Below are 22,500 nucleotides of genomic sequence, written 5' to 3'. Positions count from 1 at the left end.
GACCCAGAATGACCCTGCAGGAAACTGAGGCATAGATAAGCTTCCCTCCTCTGCCCAAGGTCACACAACCCATGGTAAGGCCAAAATTGGAGCAGCCAGGGCTCACCAGCCTGTGCTGTCAGTGACTGTGCTGCTCTGCAGGTCTGCCTGACCACGAGGCACTTTGGTGCAGCAAATATGATGACATGACAATATGATGAAGGGAGTCAGAGTCGAATGCACAACGGACGGATGGGTAGATGGCTCAGCTTAAAGCTGGGACTGGAGAGTCTTCCTTTTGAAGAACAAATGACTGGGGACATTGCACGTGGGATGCGGCAGTGGTTTCTAGCTCACAGCAAGGAGCCTCACTCAAAGCTATGGAAGAGAAGGAGGGACTCCTCACACCCTGGGCCCCTGGGCCCTCTTCCAGTCAGGGGACACACACACACACACACACAAACACACACACACACACATCTGGGCCCTCTTCCAGTCAGGACACACACACACACACACACACACACACACACACACACACACACACACACATCTGGGCCCTCTTCCAGTCAGGGGACACACACACACACACACACACACATCTGGGCCCTCTTCCAGTCAGGACACACACACACACACACACACACACACACACACACCTGGGCCCTCTTCCAGTCAGGACACACACACACACACACACACACACACATCTGGGTCCTCTTCCAGTCAGGACACACACACATATCTGGGCCCTCTTCCAGTCAGGACACACACACACACACACACACATCTGGGCCCTCTTCCAGTCAGGACACACACACACACACACACACATCTGGGCCCTCTTCCAGTCAGGACACACACACACACACACACACACACACATCTGGGTCCTCTTCCAGTCAGGACACACACACACCCTGGGGTAGGTCCTGGGAACTCAGGATACAGCAGTGATAGAATCTGCCTCTTTGAGTCATTTCACAAGCAATGAAGCAGGTCTGTAGGTGTCTATCTTTCTCTCCCCCTGTCTTCCCCTCCTCTCTCTATTTCTCTGTCCTATCCAACAATGATGACATCAATAATAACAATGATAACTACAACAATAAAACAACAAGGGCAACAAAAGGGAATAAATAAATAAATAAATGAAAATCTGCCCCTTCTGTTTTGTCCACATCCTCTTATTATTTTCAAATTTTTCAAGATTTGATTTTCTTATTTTAATGTAAGAGAGTGTGGGGTCAGAGCCCGCTAAATTCTGACTTGTGGTGGTGCCCAGATTGGATCTGACACTCGTAGGGCCTTGAACACATGAGTCAGGCACACCTTCGCTGACCACCCCCCCCACCCCCCCGCTTCTCCACAGCTCAAGTCCCTGGTGGACTGAATTCTCATTTCAGCATCAGTTAAGTCAGGCCTGATGCTCATGATTCAGGCTTTTCCAACTAGCTGTCTCAGCCCTTGGGCTGAGGAGGGAGCCTACCTGTGCCTCAGTTTCCCCTTCTGTAACATCCTAGAAAGGGCAGTGGCCCTACCTCATCTCATGGTTATGAGAATGAAATGAGATGCTGTGGCGTGAAGTACTCAGAACACAGTCAGTGTTAACTGGTCCCTCCTAGGGACATGTGTCCTCTAGGGTGTCTTATCCACAATCAATGCATGGTGACAGAGTGGTACTGGTGGGGAGGATTAAAAAAAATTAGAAAACATTGTGGCTGAGGAGACAACACAATGGCTAGAGTTTTGGACTTTAAAGCATGAGGTCCTGAGTTCAGTCCCTAAGAGCACATGTGCCTGAGTGACGCTTTGTCTCTCTTTCTTGCTCATGTTCATAAGTGAACGGCTTTGTACACATAAGAGGAAAACGGCTCACTGCACGTTTCTTTTATTGTGTGTTTTTTGTTTGTATTTTTACTTGGTGTCAGAGACTAAACCCTGGGCCTTGTAATGCATATGATGTTTATGCTCTAATGAAGACCTACATCCTTCAGTTAGATCTTTACTCCTCTTTTTAAAAACATTTTATTTTCATGAGATACAGAAAGATCAGAGTCCTGCCCAGATCTGGCTTATGGTGGTACTGGGGACTGAACTTGGGACCTCAGGCATGAAAGTCTTTTGCAGAAACATTATACTGTCTCCCCAGCCCACTGTCTTTCTCTTTCTTTCTTTCTTTCTTTCTTTCTTTCTTTCTTTCTTTCTTTCTTTCTTTCTTTCTTTCCTCCTTCCTTTCTTTCTCTCTTTTTCTCTCATTCTTTCAGATTCATTTATTTGTGTGTGGGGGGGGCACAGAGGGAGTGAGAAATAGAGGACTCTCTCTAGCGCAAGCAGAGAAGGGAATGGCCCTCAGGTGTGTGTGTGTGTGTGTGTGTGTGTGTGTGTGTGTGTGTGCGCGCATGTGTAAGCCCAGCACCCTGCTGCTGAGTTACCTTCCTGGCGGCCTGATTTTGACTCTTAACACTCACTCTTTTATTTGTATTGACCTGAGTATCACTCAGTTTGGGCTGTGGGTGGTGGTAGATATCGAACCTGGGACTGCTCACTTGCAAGACCTGCACACTGCCACTGTGCTATGTGCCCAGCCCCTGACACTAATTCTATCAGGGCTGGCAGGCAGCACCATCAGGGCACATTGTAGAACCAAGTGGAGACTTTCCTTTTACTTTGAGGCTCCGAGGCCTTGAATGCGGTTGATGGAACAGCAGTGTAGACATGACCCGAAATCCACTGGGCTCTGTCCCACACCTGCCAGTCAGAGGTAGCATCTAGAAACATCCCTGGGTGACTCTTTTACACTAAAATCAAGAAAGATGAGGGCCGAACTTGCCTACTGAAATACATGGTGTTTTGAAAAGAATACTTCCTTTTTATTTCTCCTTTAAATTACTGTGAGGACATTAGTTTATTCATTTTTTTTTTTTAAACTGCTTCGGCTTGACTATGTTTGTTTCCAGATAGAAAAAGGTAAGACAGCAGCCCTGGAGGTGGAGCAGTGGATAAAGCACTGGAATCTTAAGCAAGTGGTCCCACGTTTGATCCCCAGCATCATAAGTGATGTTCTAGTTCGCTCGCTCACTCTCTTATTAATAACACTAAAAAAGAAAGAGACAGAGAAGTAGAGAGAGAGAGAGAAATAAAAGCACTAAAGCTTCCTTCATTACAGCAGGAGCCAGGTTTGAACTTGACAAAGCAGTACACTACAGGGTGTTGTGTTTAACAATACATCTGCAGGTAAGATCATCAGCATTCATGTCAGGGCAGCCCCAAGTGTGCTGCAGAATATATCTAATGTAAGGGAAGCCTCGGTCCTGTCGCTAGGTAGAAGGTAGCCACCGTTCCCAGATGCTGTGAGTCGGCACCAGTTTGAAATGCTGTGGCCCTGCATCCTTCCTTGGGCTTTATTTTGTGATTTGGGGGCAGGTCCCTTTCAGTTTTATCTGGCTTCAACTTTTTTCACTGGTAGTATGAAAGGCGCAGAATGAAACTGTCTTTATTTCAGATCCCACCCAGGCTTCTAGAAGCAGAGGAGGCTGCGTACAAGAAGCAAGTGAACGAGCTTGAATAGAATGAAGACAAACTGTGCAAAAGTGAAGGGGACAAAGGACTGGGACAAGAGATCCCAGAACAGGAGGGACGGGGAGGCAAAACACAGAGGGACGACGGACTGCTAATGAAGACACACTCAGAAAGGAGGAAGAGAAAAGACGACTTCTGATAAAAGCAATCCACCGGGCCATGAATTTTCATGGCTACCAGCTGGCGTAGAATCATAAAGCCCATTTTCAGCTCCTCTCATGGAATTGCATTTGTAATAATCATCACAATATTTCTACAGAGGGAAAGTGACAAAGATAATTTGAAATGGAAAACACTGACAAGATGCAAAATAAATGTGTTCTACCTGGCAACAAATTTAGGGACGGGAGGACATTTGCATAAAGAGAATTTATAAGCTGGTAGATTTGAGGACACGGAGCCTGGAAGGGCTTCTGCTGGTTCCCTGTTAACCTCCTCAGATAAGCCAGCCAGAGTTGGGGTGGTGGGAGCCTCCCGGACCAGGAGCTGCTTCTCAGTGTGGGTTCCGTGGCTCACTGCCCGCCTCTCACTTTTCATTATCTCCTACACAAATAGTGGCTGTGCTTCTGCTCAAATGGCATGTCCAACCCTCGTTTATCCATTTGTAGATGTCCCTGTGGGTCCCTCCAGGTGATTATGTCCGCTCGTGGCCGACAAGACAGTGGTGTTGGGCCTGTGAGACAGCTCACTTGGACGGTGCCCTGCTTTGCCCCGTGAGTGAACCAGGCTTGAGCCCAGAACCCACATACCAGATATCACACGAGCTCCACTGGGTGCCACCATCCACTCCCCACATGCCTACGTTCTTATGTTACCTGTTATTTTTTTCTTTTTTACTTATTTATTTTCCCTTTTGTTGCCCTTGTTTTTATTATTGTTGTTGTGGTTATTATTGTTGTAGTTATTGATGTCGTCATTGTCAGATAGGCCAGAGAGAAATGGAGAGAGGAGGGGAAGACAGAGAGGGGGAGAGAAAGACCTGCAGACCTGTTTCACCGCCTGTGAAGTGACTCCCCTGCAGGTGGGGAGCCGGGGGCTCAAACCAGCATCCTTAGGCTCTAACCAGTCGGTCCTTGCGCTTTCCGTCACGTGTGCTTAACCCACTACGCCACTGCCCGACTCCCGCTACCTGGTTTTTTAGAGCGCGTTACCTGAGATGGACTGGAGATACTGCACAATCCAGGCGATCAATACAGACAGCAGGAAGGTTCCCAAAAAGTAGATCTGTGAATTTAAGAATCCCATGTCAGGTGACTGACCAAGGTCGGGGACCCCGTGAACAGGGCAGGGGAGGTGGGAGGTGACAGTAGAACCCACCAGCGCCGAGTGGAGGATGGCACCCCAGAGAAGCCGCAGGTTAAGGTACAGCCAGGCCAGGGTGCAGGGGCTGATGGACTCCTCGCTACTGTGGTTCCAGCACCTGCAGACAGAAAACACATGACAGCCTGATGGGTCAGTGAACCTGGATTCGACTGCCCTGACTCTCTCGCCACGGGCATTTGCAGAGCCTCAAGCCCACCTTCTGCTTTGAGACAAACACACTTGAGACTAGAGACAAAGAAAGCAAATCCTAGGTCGTGCACATGACAGAGCTAGTTTACTGTCCCTGCATAAGCAACCCCTCTAACAAACAGTAATAATGGGAGCTGGGCAGTGGTGCACCTGGTTGAGCATGTACAAGGATGTGGGTTCAAGCCCCTGGTCTCCACCTGCAGAGGAGTAGCTTCATGGGTGGTGAAGCAGGGCTGCAGGTATCGCTCTTTCTCCTTCTCTATCTTTCTTGCCTCCTCTGACTTTTATCCTATCCTATCAAATTTATAAAATGAAATTTAAAGGAGAGAGAGGAAAAAAGAAAATAACTTACAAATCAATGAAAAAGGTGGCCATGAACCAAGAATGAATGCCAGGCGCTGGGCTTCCAGAAAGGGCGTGTACTCACCTTTCGTATAGTTCTTGGAGGATGGAGAGGTTGTTGGCATGGAGGGCTGGGTCAATTTCCAAGAACTCCAGGACATGGTGCGGGATGACAGCACCTTCCTCGATGAGCAGGGCCAGGTTAAAAAAACCCTGAAAACAAGCCACAGACCAAACTCAGAGTAGAACCCAGACACGCAACACCCTTCGTCAGAATATCAACTTTTACAACCTCGCCACTCCCTCCCCCCACCTCCCAAGCCAGATGGTTTTGTCACCCTCGCTGATGCATCGTTTCTGTTAATATATGCATCTGAGGATATTTCTTTTCAGGACAACCTGGAGGCTTTCAGAGGCTGCTGTGGCCCATCTGCTTGGAAGCCAGTCAGCCGGGGATCTGTCCTTTTCCTGCTCACTCTCTCAGAACAGAGTTCACCTGGCCGCGTGTCCTTGGATCTACCACAAGCCCAGGAGACAGCACGTGGCTGCCACTTCCATACTGGATCAGCACGTCAGAAGTCTAACAGGATGTCCTGGTGGCTGGGGTGTTACTCATGACTATCATTCTATTATTATTATCGTTACTGCCATTTCATATTATTATTTATTTCTTAATTGCCACCAGGGTTATCACTGGGACTCAGTGCTGGCACTACGAATCCACTGCTCCTGGCGGCCAATTTCCTTTTTTTTCTTCCTTCCTTCCTTCCTTCCTTCCTTCCTTCCTTCCTTCCTTCCTTCCATTCTCTCTCTCTCTCTCTTTCTTTTTCCCCTTCTTTCTATTGAATAGGACAGAGAGAAATTGAGAGAAGGGGAAGACAGAGAGGGTGGGGAAGACAGATACCTGCAGACCTGCTTTGCCACTTTTTAAGCGTCACCCCTGCAGATGGAGAGCAAGGGCCTAAAGCCAGGTCTTCGGGCAGGAGAATGTGTGCTCTCAACCAGTTTGCCACTGCCCAGCTGCCATTACTACTGTCTTTCAGAAGGGCTACTTAGAGAGACGATAAAATAATGCAGCTGGATAGTGTGTTGCTTTGGAATGTGCGTGACCCAGGTTTGAGCCTGGCTCCCACTATACTGAAGGAGGCTTTGTTGGCATGATTCCGCCCCCCCCACCCCCCACCCCCCTGTCCCTCTCTGTTGCTTTTGAAGAAGGCAGTCTGGAGAGGAATAGTCCTAGAAATGACACCACACACACACACACACACACACACACACACACACACACACACACACACCCCATGAAAGCAAAAATGATTTATTTTACATGAGAGAGAGAGAGAGAGAGGGAGAGAGAGAGAGAGAGGGAGAGAGAGAGAGAGAGGATGAGAAAAAGGACACCAGAGCACTGCTCAGCTCTAGCACATAGTGGTAGTTTGGGGATCCAACCTCAGGCCTCAGGCTGTACAGGAGGAGGTAGAGGCAGAGAGAGGTTAAACAGCTTGCCTAAGGTTACACGGCTGAATCAGATAGAGCTGGGGTTCAAACATCAGCAGGCAGAGTTCAAAGTTTCTATTTTTTTTTTTTTTTTTAAATCAGAGCACTGCTCAGTTCTAGCTTATGGTGATGGTGGGAGGCAGGGTGGGGGACTGAACTTGGGGCTTCAAAGCCTCAGGCATGAAAGTCTCTTTGCATAACCATTATGCTATCTACCCTGCTAACACTCCCTAACTCCCTCGCCCAAGTTCAAAGTTTCAAGCCTTAGCTTCTACCATGCTGTAATATAACTTCTTTTTTTCTAAATTGGGGAATTAATATTTTACATTCAACAGTAAGTACAATAGTTTGTACATGCATAACATTCCCCAGCTACAATATAACTTCTAGAGAGAGAAAAGTGTTAACTATCTCTAATATGTACACACACACACACACACACACACACACACACACACACACACGGGGGGGGGGAGAGGAGGGGGAGAGAGAGAGAGAGAACAGACTATCCATTCCTTGAAGGAAACTTTTTTAAATATTTTATTTATTTATTTTATTTTTAAATTTTTTATTTAAGAAAGAATTAATGAACAAAAACATAAGGTAGGAGGGGTACAACTCCACACAATTCCCACCACCCAATCTCCATAACCCACCCCCTCCCATGATAGCTTTCCCATTCTCTAGCCCTCTGGGAGCATGGACCCAGGGTCGTTGAAGGAAACTTTTAAAACTCAAGTTATCAGAAAAAGAAAAAAGGACTTTATAAAAACATTTAAGTCTCTAGACAGTGGAGAAATAACAAGATTAAAATTAATGGGAAAACAGAGTAAGGGATACTGTTATGCAGTGCAGTAGCTTAAAAATTCATTATCTACTGGGAAAATGCACAAAGAACTAATTCTGATTTAAATTAGAAAAACAATATCAAGAGTCCAGTAGATAAGCAGGCAGAGAATAAGAAGAGAAAAATCACAGGAAAGAAAATGTGAAAAGTAAGTCAGCAAGGGCAAATATATATGTATGTAGCCAACCACCCATGCTCACAGATCAAATAAGTGTGATTTAAACCAAGAAGGAAGAATCAACTTATAATTATTCAATTAGTAAAATTAAGTTGCAGAGACATCCAGTGCTTTCAAGATTCCTGTTATTCCCCATAGTTAATCACTGCTTGGTGATGGATTAATAGGAAAATCCTTTCAGAAAGCAAATAGACAATACAGCATTATTATGTCATCATAAAACCATTTAAGACTGCTTGGCTCAGTAATATTATCCCTCAGATTATAAGGAATTATTCAAATAAGAAGAAAAGATGGGAATATAAAAAGAGTTCATTATGGCACTAACTATAATTACATTGCATTCGGAAACAACTTCCTTATAAGACTATGAATTTCCCGAAGGCAAGAATATTGTCTGTGTTTTTTATCTTCTGTCCTCATCACTTAGCAGTATCTAAGATCTGGCAGGGCTAGGTAAATACATGCTAAATCAAGGAACAGACAAGTAAAGATAAATATATACACACAGATAAGATAAAATTACTAAACCACCACCTGTCCAGGGGGTGAGAGGGTTATGCATAATGGTGGGGCTGGCCAATGGTTCAATGAATAGAGCGCATATGTTACCATGAGCGGGAACCTGGGCTCCAGTCCTGGGCTATCACATGGAAGGACCTACAGGGAGGAAGCCTCCTTGAGTGGTGCTCTGGTGTATCTTTTTCTCTCTTTCCCTCTCTGTCTTTCCTCCATTAAGTAAAAGAAAACAAATAAATAAACAGTGTATAGTTACACTGATTAATAATAGGCTACAAGACTATTACAGTGTATAGTTCCACATCACATCCACCACCAAATTTTTGTGGGTTTACTCTCTCCCCTACGACAGAGGACCACCATAGTTTTCACAAGTCTTAGAAACAGGTTGCGTGCTTCTGATATGAAAGAGAGAACTGTATTGTCCAATATGGACACTGGAGATGGACTCTTAGGACTCATGCATGCAAGGCAGGTGCTAAACCACTGAACTACCTCCCAGTCCTCAATTTCTTTTTTTTTTTTTTTTTGAGTACTGCTCAACTCTGGCTTATGGTGGTATGGGGGATTGAACCTGGGACTTTGGAGCCTCAGGGATGACAGTCTCTTTGCCTAACCATTATGCTATCTACCCCTGCCCTCCAGTTTCTTAAGTTGCTCCCTGGTTACCTAGGTTGGTGGCAACTAGTAGAAAGACCAGGACTTGGAGTCAGCAGACCTGGATGGAGAACAAGGCTGTCTCAATATCTGATTGCTTGTCCTTAAGCAATTTACCGTCCAGTCCATCAGCCTCCACCATCAAATGGCCATATATTAAAGGTGGGGAAGGTGGCTCAGTGGTAGTGTACATGCCTTGTGTGCATGAGGCCCTGGATTCAGTCCCTAGTACCACATGCATACCTAAGTGGGCACAGTACTCTCTCGATACAGTGGTGGGAACAGAGTGGGAAACACTGCAGGCTTATCAGTGTGGGTGTCATTGTGAGGGGCTTGTGCAAATAAATGTCTGAGCTCCTCTCTCCCTCACCTGTGAGTCTCCATCCAGTGCTGCCTGGGCATACATCTGCACAGACAGCTCCAGGTCCTGGGACTGGTTCGGCCGGCCATAGTAATAAAGGTCTCCCATCTTCAAATAGGCTGCCGGACAGAAAGACACAGGCCCGTGTGCTGAGTGATTTTCCTGCAGGCTGAGATTTCAGAAGGCTGACCCAACATACCCAGAGGACACAAAAACACTGATTCCAAAGACCTTTGGTCATATGCTTCTCTGTTCATGCCTGCCCTATGCACAACAGCCAGCTTAAATGCCAGCTGAGAGACCAGAGCTTCCAGAGGCGGGGTGGCAGTGCACTGGGCAGAGTGCACATGTCACCCCATGCAAAGACTGGGGTTCAAGCCCCAGGCCCCCACCTGCAGAGGGGAAAGCTAAAGGAGTGAAGTGGTGCTACAGGTGTCTCTCTCTCTCCTTCCCTATCCCCTCTCCACCACCCCCCCCCATTTCTTTCTGTTTATCAAATAAAAGGGGGAAAGTGGGCAGGGAAAAAGAAAAACAAAATGACCACCAGGACAGGTGGACTGGTTGTGCAGGCACCATGCTCAGAGATTAAAGTTTAAAGAACTTTTTTTCCCTTTCGTTTCTAAAGAACATTTGTTTGTTTATTTATTTATTTATTTATTTATTTATTTATTTATTTATTTCCGGGGATTGGACTCAGGACCTCATGGCTGAGAGTCTAATGCTTTATCCACTGCACCACCTCCTGTCTGTCCACATGTCTGTCTGCTTTCTTCCTTCCAGGGTTATTTTTTGATAGGATAGAGAGACATGGGGGAGACAGAGAGGGAGAGAGATAGACACCTGTAGACCTGCTTCACCACTTGTAAAGCGACCCCCCCCCCGGCAGATGGGGAGCCAGGGGCTCTAGTGTGGGTCCTTGCACAGGTCCTTGCACTTAGTACTATGTGCGCTTAACCCAGCTGTGTGGTGACAAACTCAGTTGAATACACATGTTACCATGCTCAAGGACCTGGGTTCAAGTCCCTGGTATGTGCCTGCAGGAGGAAGCTTCATAAGTGGTAAGGCTCTCTCTCTCCTTTCAATTCCTTCCTATTAAATAATAATAAAATAATAATAATAGAATTGTTGCCACAATACCTCTTATGTGGTGCTAGAGTTTATACCTGGGCTGTGTGCACTGTGAGCCACACGCTCTAGCTGGTGAGCCAGCTCTCCAGGAACTCTGGGAGAAATCTCATGGTCACAAGAGGGAGACAGGGCCAAGCCGGAGGCAAAAGGCAGAGCGGGCAACTGGACCGCAGAAAAGCACCAGAGCACTGGGAGTGGGTGCACGGCACACCCTAGACTTGCCCCAACATGGAGCTGTCCTTTCTAAGTATATGAAAGACTGTGAACCCAAGGGACAGTCATGAGATTTTACTAGGAAAAAAAAAAAATCAAAGAGAAAGCAGGAAAAGGGTGTGTGCGTCACTACATAGGGCATCGGGAAAATGGCTCCCAAGTCAGGATGCTCAAAAGAGGGGTTGGACTGTGCAGGCTGGTTAGCAGGGAAGAGCTGCAGAGGCAAATGAGGAACCACAGACCAGCCACCTCCGGCTGGGGTCAAGGCCAACGGCAGGCAGCCTCCATCAGGAATACAGCCTGAAGCAGAGAGGAATCCAGAAATCCCTCCCCCTTTCTCCCATCCTACCATCTCTCACTAGAGCCTCCCTTTGATAGAAATCAATCAGCAGCCTCAGATCCCAGGAGTCTGGGGGTCGTACTTCTTGGACATCAGCCTCCCCACCACCACACAGAACGGAGCAGAGTGGCGGGGAGTATTTGGAGGGGGCAAACAAGGCACACGACAGGCTCAGAGGCCCCCTCCATAATAATGGCTTTGCCTTTGGAAATGTCATTGAGTCTGGCACAGAGACACAGCAGGGACAGGGAACAAGAAGCTGAGAGTGGAGACCCATCGTGATCTTAATAGCTGACATTTTTCACTCTCTGTCCTATCTGTTCAGAAAAAGCACACTTCGTGCAAAGCTGGAAGATGCTCCCTGCTTGGCGAGATGAAACACTGCCCATGTTACCACTTAGCCCCACTCTTCTATACTTACCAAATGAAGGAGCATCGATTTGAAAAACAGAGAAATTATAGTATCGCCAAACACAATTAACACCCAAGTATCTCTCGGCCAGGTCCTAAGGGGGCAGGGGGGGAGGGAGAAGTTAATTCATTAATGTTTCGGCCAAGTGACTAATTCCCTGGCCATGAAAGCCGACTTATTCTCCTTAAACCTCAGAGCTGGAATTCAGAGAAGAATATGTGTACTTACTGGCCTCTCCTCACAGATGTGTGCTAAATTCGTCTGTGACACTTCAATTCCAGTTTCTGCTGCTAAAACATAATACAGCAAAGCCTCGTGCCTAAAAATAGATGAGTAATAATGAATTTCATATAGTGGTTCTTACTCCTATTTGCAGAGAGCTTTCTATTCAAACAGAAGAAGGCACAAAATAAGCAGTTTTTTTTTAACCACAAAATCATGATTTTTTTTTTTTACCCCCTCCTTCTTAAATAAATACTGTTGTTAAAAATACTGCAAGCACTGATTTATTTTCAATCTTCAAGGCTGAACTCCCAGATAAGGTTGGGGAGCTCATTGATGCAACAGCTACCTCTACTGGTTTAAAAGGCAGGACACAACGCTAGCTGGCTTGTCTAGCCCTCTTGGGGATAGGGGTATTGAAGTCCTCCATCCCAGCTTAGACAAGACGAGTAGCATTAAGAAACAGTCCTGTGCTTTCCAACCCTCTGTTTTCCAAGGGCTTTCTGGGGCTTAGGATTCTGAACAAGCTTAATTAAAGCTGAACTTTTTCTTGGCTCATCAGAAGTTTGGCAAAGGAGAGGCGGTTTATAAGGAAGGAGCTTTGGTACCAAAGGTGAAAAGCCTGTGCGAAAAAAAATGAGTGTTTGAGCGGGCCACTCATAATTGAAGAACTGCAAAACAACAAGAGGCCATGTCCCACTGGCACATGATTTGGAATGAGATGTGATGGCAAGGCCAGGGGGCAAGTCCCCAGTAGGGATGGGGGGAAGTTTTTTGTTCAAGATTTATTTGAGTCATTACAAATGAGAGGGAGCTTCCTATGAGAGACAGGGGGTTCCTGTGTGATTGTGAGGGGGAGGGGTATGTAGGTTCAGGCAGCAAGCTCTCTGACATATACAGAACTCGGGGTAGAACTAGGAGCCTCGGGAGTTGGGCGGTAGCACCAGCGGGTTAAGTGCATGTGGCGCAAAGCACAAGGACCAACATAAGGATGTCAGTTTGAGCCCCCAGCTTCCCACCTGCAGGGGAGTTGTTTCACAAGTGGTGAAGCAGGTCTGCAGGTGTCTTATCTTTCTCTCCCCCTGCCTTCCCCATCTCTCTCGATTTCTCTCTGTCCTATCCAACAACAACATCAATAACAATAATAATAAAACAACCAGGGTAACAAAAGGGAATAAATAAATATAAAAAAAATTGAAAAAAAAAGAACTAGGAGCCTCAGTCATGTAAGTCCTGCATTTTACCAGTTTAGTTTTTTTCCCCAGGACCTGCCAAGGGAAATTTAAGAATGCACACACAGTTGGGCCCAGCATTCTCCCACATGAATGTTTACTCTAAAGAGACCATCAGAAATCTGTGCAAAAGGTACTCAGCCTACACAGTTCACAGCAGAGCTGTTTAGATGGGGGAAAATTGGCAAGAAACTCAAATAGCTGAAAGTCAGTCCAGTGAACTGAATGACTTCTAGTTATATCAGTTATATACTGCTACTTTCAGGTGAAACCAGGAAAGGCAAAATGTGTCTTATGCCCCAAATCTTTATCCAGTGGAAAAGTTCTAAGAAGCCAGGTTGACAACAGTGCAAATCCACTTTTTGCAAAACAAACAGCAATGGGAAAGCACGTGTCGATGCCTTTGTGCAAAGGAAACAAAACTCAAAACCGCCTCCATCAGATGCCGACCGAGCTTGTTTCTAGACGGTGAGAAATCGGTGAGTTTTATCTTCATTTTCATTTTCTTGATATTAGTTTATGAATATAAGTAACTAAAGAAAAAAAATCACTTTTTTTTTTGCCTCCAGGGTCATCACTGGGGCTTGGTATCAGCACTACAAATCCATAGCTTCCCCCTGCCCCCAATTTACTGGATAGGTCAGAGAAACTGAGATGAGGGAGAGAGAGAGAGACAGAGAGAGAGAGGGAGAGAAAGAGAGAGAAAAAAGATAAGACACCTGCAGACCTGCTTCACCACTTGTGAAGCTGCCCCCAGGTTCAAACCCAGATCTTTGCTCGGGTCCTTGCACTTAGTACTATGTGCACTTAACTGGATAGGCCACCGTCTGTCCCTCACCCCCCACCACCAAATTTTACTTTTTATTTTCAAGGAAGTAAAAGAATTATTAGTCCTGACTTCACCTGTACGTATTTAGGCAATTAAATTATAGTGTCTGATATGTACATAGTAATTATAATTTATTATTACTTTATGTTATGCAGAATGAGATTCAGAGAATCTCAGAGGAAGGACATTAATGCTTTTAGAAATCAAAAGACGTCTGAAGAATTATATGGATATATGTAGATAGAATTTCACAGGCATATTTATAAAGGAAGTTAAGAATGTGATGAATAATGATTTTTGAAAGATAGGAGATAAGAACATGAGTCCAAATTCAAAGGATATATGCATCAGCATTATGGAGGAAGAGCAGGGATGGCAAATACAGAAGTAGAGAAATGGACAAGGAAGATTAGGGCTACATAGTAGATCTTCAATTACAATGAAAGATTTTAGGTTTTCTCTCTAAGTCGGAATAAAATTTCTAATGATAATCAGTGACTTAAGAAGACTAATGTCAGATAGAGAGAACATGAAAGATATCCTGAAATGTGATTTGGATGGAAGCAGAGTGAACCACAAATATTTTCTCCTAAGGCTTATAAAAGAAAAGAAAAAACATTTAAGAGGTTGACATTTGGTAGCTGTTTCACAGTTTTAGCTTCACCAAGGAAAGGGGAGTGGGGTGGGGTGGGGTGTAAGGAAGCAGAGCCAGGAGCCATCTCTGCTTCACAGTCAAGCAGCCTCAGCCAGACCATGCCCTGGGGACAGAGAGAGAAGCAACCAACCGGTGGTGGCTCTCTTAGGATAGCTAGACCTCTTAGACATGCTGCAGTCTGTGAGGCACAGCTGCTGAGTGAGCTGACTCCCGGCCAGCCTCTCAGATACCCAAGGCCTCCGACCAACTAGTTGTGATTCAAGCTAAAGAGTGATGAGGCTGGCTGAGCAGAGCCCCTCACATGGGAAGTCAGACAGCAAGCCCACAAATGCAGCGCAACCCCCAAAAGGATGCCTAGTATCTTCCACACTCAGCCTGAAACAATCACCTTTGGGGTCAGGAAACCTGGGAGCTGAGGGCTTGTGGCAGAGACCCAGAAGGAAGGGCCTATCTTCCTGCACTAAGATCCTGCTTCAGGAGTCTAATGCAAACTCCTGCTTCTTTGGAGGCACTTAGCGTTATCCTAGTGGCTTAGTTTTCCTCCCAGGGTTGGATGAGGAAAGGAGATGCTGTAGACTGATCAGCCCAAGGACAAATATTGGGCCAGCTCCCTCAGTGCTCATAATTGGTTGGAATGTGGCTCATGTCATTAAAATATAATAAAATGAGTTTCTTAGATGTGGTAGGGCAGGCTACTAGAATCAATGGTGTGAAGGACATGGGGTTGGTGCTCTCTCTAAAAATGGTCAGTGACCAACTTTATAAAGACAACATCATTTTGTTTTGAAAATGACTTGGGCTGGCAAAATAACTCACTTGGATAGTGCATTGTTCTGCCAAATACGTGACCCAGATTCAAGCTGGGCTCCCACGGCATTGAAGGAAGGAAGCTTCAGTGCTTGTGACATCTCTCTCTGTCGAGAGAGAGAGAGAGAGACTTGGGTGATGAGGGAGGAGACAGAGTATGTTTGATAGGAAAACTTCCAGTGGTCCTATTCCTGTATGTTCAGGAAAGAAATCCCAGCAATGTTTTCTTTGAGGGAGCAGTAAATTCACCAAAAGGAGATGTCTGGAAACATCAGTGTCAACCAGTGTAAGGAACAGAAATCCTCCTCTGCCCTCCATCTTGCAGAAGCAGGTGCACTCCAACTGACTACCACCTCCCAGTCTCACAGCCTGAAGGTAAACTACAGACGAGAGCCGAGCACCCCAAACCAGACGGTGCCGAGTAAGGCTTCTGATGCCGCTCTGCAGGAGTCCTGCCTGTATGTAGTCCCCCAACTGTGTGCTCTTAACTCAGTTTGGCTTCAAACAGAAACTGCTTGCAAGTATTAATTCCAGATGGTTCTATACTTGTGGTCTTGGAATACACACTTATCTGGCACTTGCTATGTGTAGGAAGGACCAGAGACAGGCCACACAGCATTCCGCCACAAGTCTCCCCAAGGTTCAGGAAGCCAACCAAAGTTTTCTTTCTTTCTTTCTTTCTTTCTTTCTTTCTTTCTTTCTTTCTTTCTTTCTTTCTTTCTTTTTCTTTCTTTCTTTCTGATACTTTTCTTTTTCTGCGTTTTTATTCATTCATTCATTTTGGATAGAAACAGAGAGAAATCGAGATGGAAGGGCATGAGAGAGAGAGAGAGAGAGAGGGATTATCTGCAGCACTGTTTCACCACTTGTAAAGCTTCCCCCCACAGATAGGGAGCAGGCTTGGACTTGGGTCCTTATACATGGTAACATGTTCACTCACCCAGATGTGTCATCAATGCACAACAATGGGATCATCCCCTAGACTGTCGTTCTGACGGGGAAGGTGGGTGGGGGTGGCATGCAGAGAGGAAGTCAGAGAGAAGAGCGAGCTGAGGGGCACATTCCATTACAGGCCTTTCATGAATGATGCATCTTAGATGTGGAGCCTTTGGCTGTCAGTTCAAATTGTGAAGCTGCATCTCTCCGAGCAGTTTCTCAAACGATTATATGGTTTTCCTCTGTGCTCTTTTCTGCCAATGGCAGTGCCTGCAGAACCCTGGACCCCACTCTACTGCAGAAGAGAGAAGCCACTTTCAGTTGGAACTCTTGCTTGCCTAGAGCCTGGAGCTCACTAGCTGACTCCTGCTCAGCTGACTCCTGCTCAGCTTCCGGTTCAGCTGAGGATTCAGGGTGTGTTTAAGACAAAGGACAGCAGAGCCCAAGTTCACAGATCCACCTACACAGATGAAGGGGACAGGAATGAAATGTGACAGCTGGCTTCTCCTCAGCTGACTCTGGGTCTGAGGACTCCCCACAGGCGGGTGTAATAACATTATCGTTTCTCTTATGCCGATATGCAGAAGACAGCGCCTCTTTTAAACTACCCCAGGTACATGTTGCAACAACACAGGAAAGCACAAGCTCATCACTCTGACACATGTAATTTGAAAGTAGCGTCCAGAAAAAAAGTCACCTGCCAAAAATGAAAAAAGCAAGGGGGTAGGCGATGGACTTGAGACATTGATGGATGGCTTAGTTCTCTTACAACAAAACAGAGGAGGACACAGGGAAAGCCCGCGTGGGGTGTGGGGAGGCCGGCCAGCGGCTGATGCCCTTGTGTTTCCTACTTAACCCTTGGGGGGGGGAGGGGGTCTGCAGGACTGGAGAACAGCATGAGAGAGAGGCCACTGGCCTCACGTGGATTTTTGACCAAGATTCTCTCATCGGAATGGGTACTGGATGTTTCTACCTTTTCCCAGGAAAATGTCTCACACCCAGACTGAAGCTTCTCTTTCATGATACTTAGGACCAGCCTCAAGAGCGAGAAGGTAACGGAGAAAACAGAGATTTACATATGGAAAGCACACGGGTGGCAGGAGGAGTCTGCTGGGAAATTGTGCAGTCACATCTGCCATGTTGTCCCCTCAGGCTATTGCTAGTTCCCGTGAGAGTTGGGACATTCTCGAGAGCCTGTTCTGCCATGTTGTCCCCTCAGGCTCTCGGAGCGCCCAACCAATCCTGTCCTGGCTTGTCACTCCCGGTTTTTGCCCTATAAAGCCCTTCTCCTTCCACCCCTTGTTCTCTTGCCGGCCTTTCACTTCGGTGATTAGACGCAGGGAAGGTTGCTGCGTGAGGCGGCCATTTTGGCGAGCTCCACGTGACCCGAACCACTGCGCTCTCACCCAACTCTGAGGTGCCCTCACGAACAAAGAATTGTGTTCCCTCTCCGCTCCGGATCTTCTCTCTCTCTCTCTCTCTCTCCTCCGAGTCGCAGCACGACAGGAGTCAATTAGGAAGCGTATTTGGGGGAACAAATGGCATTAGCTGATTGCGTACCCAGTTTCTCGATCTGGATGATCACGCAATGGATGCAAGGTAGTAAACTCAAGCGATGCTGAGACAAGGGCAGGTGTGAACTCTTGGCAGAAGTTGTTCTGTAGTCCCAAGTTCTCTGAGTTCATATTTATTCTTCACTCAGTTTCCCTTGAGTTTAAGATATCCCTAGTACTTCACCCAGCTGCACTGCCCTGTAACCCTGCTCTTAAATTTCCACACTAAAGGCTTTTCTTCTTATGTGTATGAGGATACAGACACATGACACATGTTCAAGGCTACATCATTCAAATTATGGGGGCTGGGGAAGTACTCACTTGGATAGTATGTTGCTTTCCCATGAATGGGACACAGGTTCAAGCCTGGCCCTCACTGCACTGCAGGAAGCTTAAATGCCATGGCCTCTTTCACTCTCTCTTTCCCTGCCACTGCTTCTGTCTTAAAAATACTGGGAGTCGGGGTTAAGCACATGTGGCACAAAGTGCAAGGACCAGCGTAAGGATCTTGGTTCGAGCTCCTGACTCCCCACCTAGAGGGGATCCCTTCACAGGCAGTGAAGCAGGTCTGCAGGTGTCTATCTTTCTCTCCCTCTCTGTCTTCCCCTCCTCTCTCCATTTCTCTCTGTTCTGTCCAACAACAACGACATCAATAACAACAATAACTATAATAACAATAAAAAACAAGGGCAACAAAAGGGAAAATAAATATTACAAACCTTTAAAAAGAATAATAATAATACAGGAGCCGGGTGGCAGTGCACCCTGTTAAGCACACATATCAGCATGCACAAGGATCTAGGTTCAAACTCTCTCTCCTCACCCATAGGGAGGAACGCTTCACCAGTAATGAAGAGGTCTCCAAGTGTCTCTCTTTCTCTCTCCCTCTCAATTTTTCTCTGTCCTGTCAAATAAAATAGAAATAAAAAAAAAGGTAAAAGTGGCTGTTGGGAGTGGTGGATTCGTAGTGCTGGCACCAAGCCCCAACGATCATCCTGGCAGTGTGTGTGTGTGTGTGTGTGTGTGTTAAGAATGGAAAACAATCCAGATATACATCAGTGTGGAAATCGGCATGTGACATGTGGGATATGATAGCAGAGAGAAGGAATGATCTACAGGGATTTGCACCAGGATATGTGAATCTCTGAAACATCATGCCAAGTTCTGGTTGAAAATAGCAGCTGAGGAATTACATATAATGTGATTCTCATTGTATAAAACTAGAAACAAGCTAGACTGAATCGGCTGTTTAGGAATACAGCCATACAGAGCAGAACTATGAAGAAAACCAACGGCAGTGTAACAGGAGCATTCAGGGTGATAGTTACTTCTGGGGACAGGGAGAGAAGGGGACTTGGACCTGGGAAGGGCTTGCCAGGGGGCTTTAGTGGCTATTCACTTTTTTAAAAAAATTTTTTATATTTATTTTCCCTGTTGTTGCCCTTGTTTTTAAATTATTATTATTATTGTTGTTATTGATGTCGTCATTGTTGGATAGGACAGAGAGAAATGGAGAGAGGAGAGGAAGACAGAGAGGGGGAAAGAAAGACAGACACCTGCAGACCTGCTTCACCGCCTGTGAAGCGACGCCCCTGCAGGTAGGGGAGCCGGGGGCTCGAACTGGGACTTTATGCCGGTCCTTGTGCTTTGTGCCACGTGCACTTAACCCGCTGTGCTACTGCCCGACACCGGTGGCTATTCATTTTTAACTAGGTTGGTAGGTTTGGGGGCATTTTATTGCTATTTCTGGGGGGGGAACATGTGCATTCACATGCACATACACACAGATGCCATCACATTGTTTTGTAGGTATCAGCTCCATCCAAGTACTGCTTAAAGGACATTATCTAAGAAATGTGCCTGTTATTTTCTTCTTTGAGAGTAGAGAGAGAAACAGAGGGTGAAGGAAGAGAGACACCTGCAGCACTGCTTTACTGTTCATGAAACGTTCCCCCTGCAGGTGAGGAAAGGGTTTGAACCCAGGTCCTCATGCCTGGTTATGTGTCCTCAACCAGGTGTGCCACTGCTCAGCTCCAGGAAATGCATCTTGAGGTAACTTGCTTTTGTACAAATGTCACAGCATGAAGTCGTACTTTTTTTTTTTCTTTTCTTTTTTGCCAACAGCAGATAAATCATCTCTGGGGTGTGATGTCTGCATGACGAGTCCACTGCTGCTGGTGACCACTTTTACCATTCTCTCCCTCCCTTTCTATTTTTATTTGACAGGAAAGAGAGAAATTGAGAGGGGTGGGTAGATAGGGAGAGAGAAAGACCTGCAGACTTGCCTCACTGTTTATGAAATATGCCCCCCCAAGGTGGGGAGTGAGGGCTCAAACCTGGGTCCTTGCATATGGTAATATGTGCTCAACCACCCATCCCTGCCCCCCCACCCCCTTTAAGATAGAAACAGAGAAGCAGCAAGGCAGAAGTCACAGAACTGAGACTTCCTTCAATGCTGTGGATGGGGGTGGGGGGCTTGAACTTGAGTCACATACATTGCAGAGCAACACAGTATCCAAGAGAAGCTATCTTGCCAGCCCAGATGACACAAATCTTGAAGCCATCACCCACAGCACACCTACACTCCAGGGAAGAGCGCCTTTTGGGGCCAGTCTGTCACTGACTGAAAGGTTGTTAGGTGATGAGAGACAGTATTCAATGAGAGAAAAACAGCTCAAGTGGCTCATGCCATACCCTAGCTCAAACCCCTGGATCCTTTCACTTAGACTCTGAGTTAGCTTCCTCTTCAGGCGCTCTCTTCTCTTTACCACAACTCAGCTGTTTGGCTTCCCACATCACTTCCTTCTCAAAACCATCAGAAGAGTCCCCTCTTTCCGCATTAAATAAAAGACACACGCCCCACCATTCCAGCGTTCAGAACGCCACATCTCTTTCCTTCTTGTTGTATATCACCCTCTTCTACAGCTCTGACCCTCAAGGAAAAGTAAAAGGCTTTACATTTGCTAGACTGCTCCACAAGTCTCGTACACCCTTAGGGCTGTCCCTTCAGGTCTCTTCACCTGGATGGTATTTCCTGCCTGGCTAAGTGGAAATTCCACACATTGCTCAAGGTTATCTTACCTGCTTCCTTCTTCATGAAGGCTAGTCCATGTGCCCCAAGCCAGGCCCCGCTTTCCTCTCAAAGGCCCCCCATGTTCTTTACACACTGTTCATGGCCCTTGAGTCTACAGCTGTTCCTTCTGTCTGCCTGAGTTCATTCATTCAGTAGTCTGTGAGCAATTCCTAGACACCATTAAGAGCTGGGCACTGGGTGGGCCATTAGCCACAGCCCAGTCAGTAGGTAAAGAAGAGTCACAATGCACGGAAGGATGAAGGCTAGGGGGACAGCATCCTGGTGATGTGGTCGACTTTCATGCCTGGGGCTTCAAGGTCCCAAGTAGCACCGGAAGCCAGAGGAAGCAGTGTGCTGGCTAAAACAAGCAAGCAAGCAAACAAACAAATACCAATCCAGGACTTCTGGGAGACATGGCTATGGACTAACAGTGAACAGCAAACACTTTCCTCCCCAAAAAACAAACACTCATAGTCATTCACAACCCTCACTAAACGGCAGCTGGGACATGCGCAGATACTAAAGCCCAAGATGGGTGCTGATGTGCGTGGTCAGGGTGACAGGGGCACAGGACTGAAACCAAGCACTCGGAGGATGGGAGCTCCAACAACAACAACAACAAACATCCAAACCAAGCTGCAGCAATGCACTGATGGACGGAGAGGAGAAGGGAACTGGGAAGGACTTCCGAGCAGAGTGTAAAGACCCAGGAGTCAGACAGGATGGGGTCACAGAAGAAGCTGTGGGTAGCTCAGTAACAAAAAGAAGATGAAGCAGTCAGCTTCCCGCGGTCCTATGTATGCATCCTTTGCTAAATAATAATAATTATTAACTAATTATTTAATAAGTACTAATTAACTATTAACTACTAATATTAACAGCTGTTATCATTGTTATTATTATTCATCTTGGTCTTCAAATTTTTATTTATTTGGGTGTTGGGAATTGAATCCAAGGCTGTGCTCTACCGCAAGCGTCAACCCGGCTTTGACCTAGCACGTTATGATTGGGCCCTCCTCAATCGCTATCGAACAGGCCATGGCCGGTGCACCGCTATGTTCCATCGCTGGGGAGCCAGAGACGACCCAAACTGCCCCTGCGGCTACAGACAGACTATGACCCACATAGTCAACGACTGCCACCTCTCCAGATTCAAAGGAGGTCTCGAAACTTTACATCAGGCTCAACCTGACGCTGTTAACTGGCTACAGAAGAAGGGCAAACGCTAGAAGAAGAACCGCTGAGCTATGACCCCAGTCCCTGGGCTTCAAAGTTTCAAAAATGCCCCCTGAAGGGTTTGTGAAGCTGAATTCACATGAAGGAGAGACAGCTATGCAAGGCACTCTATGGGACAAAGTGTCAGGCATCTTGGGGTGTGTGTGGCTGATGGGGGGCCTGTTTACTGATATGCTCTCCCTCTGGGAAAATTCCAGGCATAAACGCTTCACTGTCTGAATGCACCACCTCCTCCCCTCAAGAAATTGTGGAGGTTGAGAAGCAGAGAATGAATTCAAGTCAAACTGGGGAGTTTTATGAACTGAAACTCACTTGGAAAACAAGATGAAACATCACAAAACGTGTAAAGTACATCAACTGGAAAATGGCCATCTCAAATGGACCTACCCTGTG

At 46.4% G+C, this 22,500-nt stretch overlaps 1 protein-coding gene across 6 annotated transcripts in view; it reads right to left on the bottom strand.

The window, feature by feature from the left end:
* The window catches only part of SEL1L3 (SEL1L family member 3), a 158,450-nt gene that overhangs the window by 10,524 nt on the left and 125,426 nt on the right, over positions 1 to 22,500 (bottom strand). For 3 of the 6 annotated variants that reach the window (XM_060188255.1, XM_060188257.1, XM_060188258.1), the window contains 7 exons: positions 11,793 to 11,883; positions 11,574 to 11,658; positions 9,481 to 9,590; positions 8,547 to 8,594; positions 5,498 to 5,625; positions 4,876 to 4,978; positions 4,710 to 4,782 (listed from right to left, as the gene is read on the bottom strand). In XM_060188255.1, coding sequence (XP_060044238.1) covers positions 4,710 to 4,782; positions 4,876 to 4,978; positions 5,498 to 5,625; positions 8,547 to 8,594; positions 9,481 to 9,590; positions 11,574 to 11,658; positions 11,793 to 11,883 — 638 coding nt within the window. Of the gene's footprint in view, positions 1 to 3,456; positions 3,812 to 4,709; positions 4,783 to 4,875; positions 4,979 to 5,497; positions 5,627 to 8,546; positions 8,595 to 9,480; positions 9,591 to 11,573; positions 11,659 to 11,792; positions 11,884 to 22,500 lie in introns of those variants that run through there. The other 3 variants (XM_060188256.1, XM_007521406.3, XR_009549046.1) reach the window with 3 other exon arrangements.

This window comes from Erinaceus europaeus, chromosome 3 (assembly GCF_950295315.1).
Source record: "Erinaceus europaeus chromosome 3, mEriEur2.1, whole genome shotgun sequence".
NCBI classification, from domain to species: domain Eukaryota; kingdom Metazoa; phylum Chordata; class Mammalia; order Eulipotyphla; family Erinaceidae; genus Erinaceus; species Erinaceus europaeus.
The sequence above is the reverse complement of the archived record's forward strand: the minus strand, read 5'-3'. Positions and strand labels throughout refer to the sequence as shown.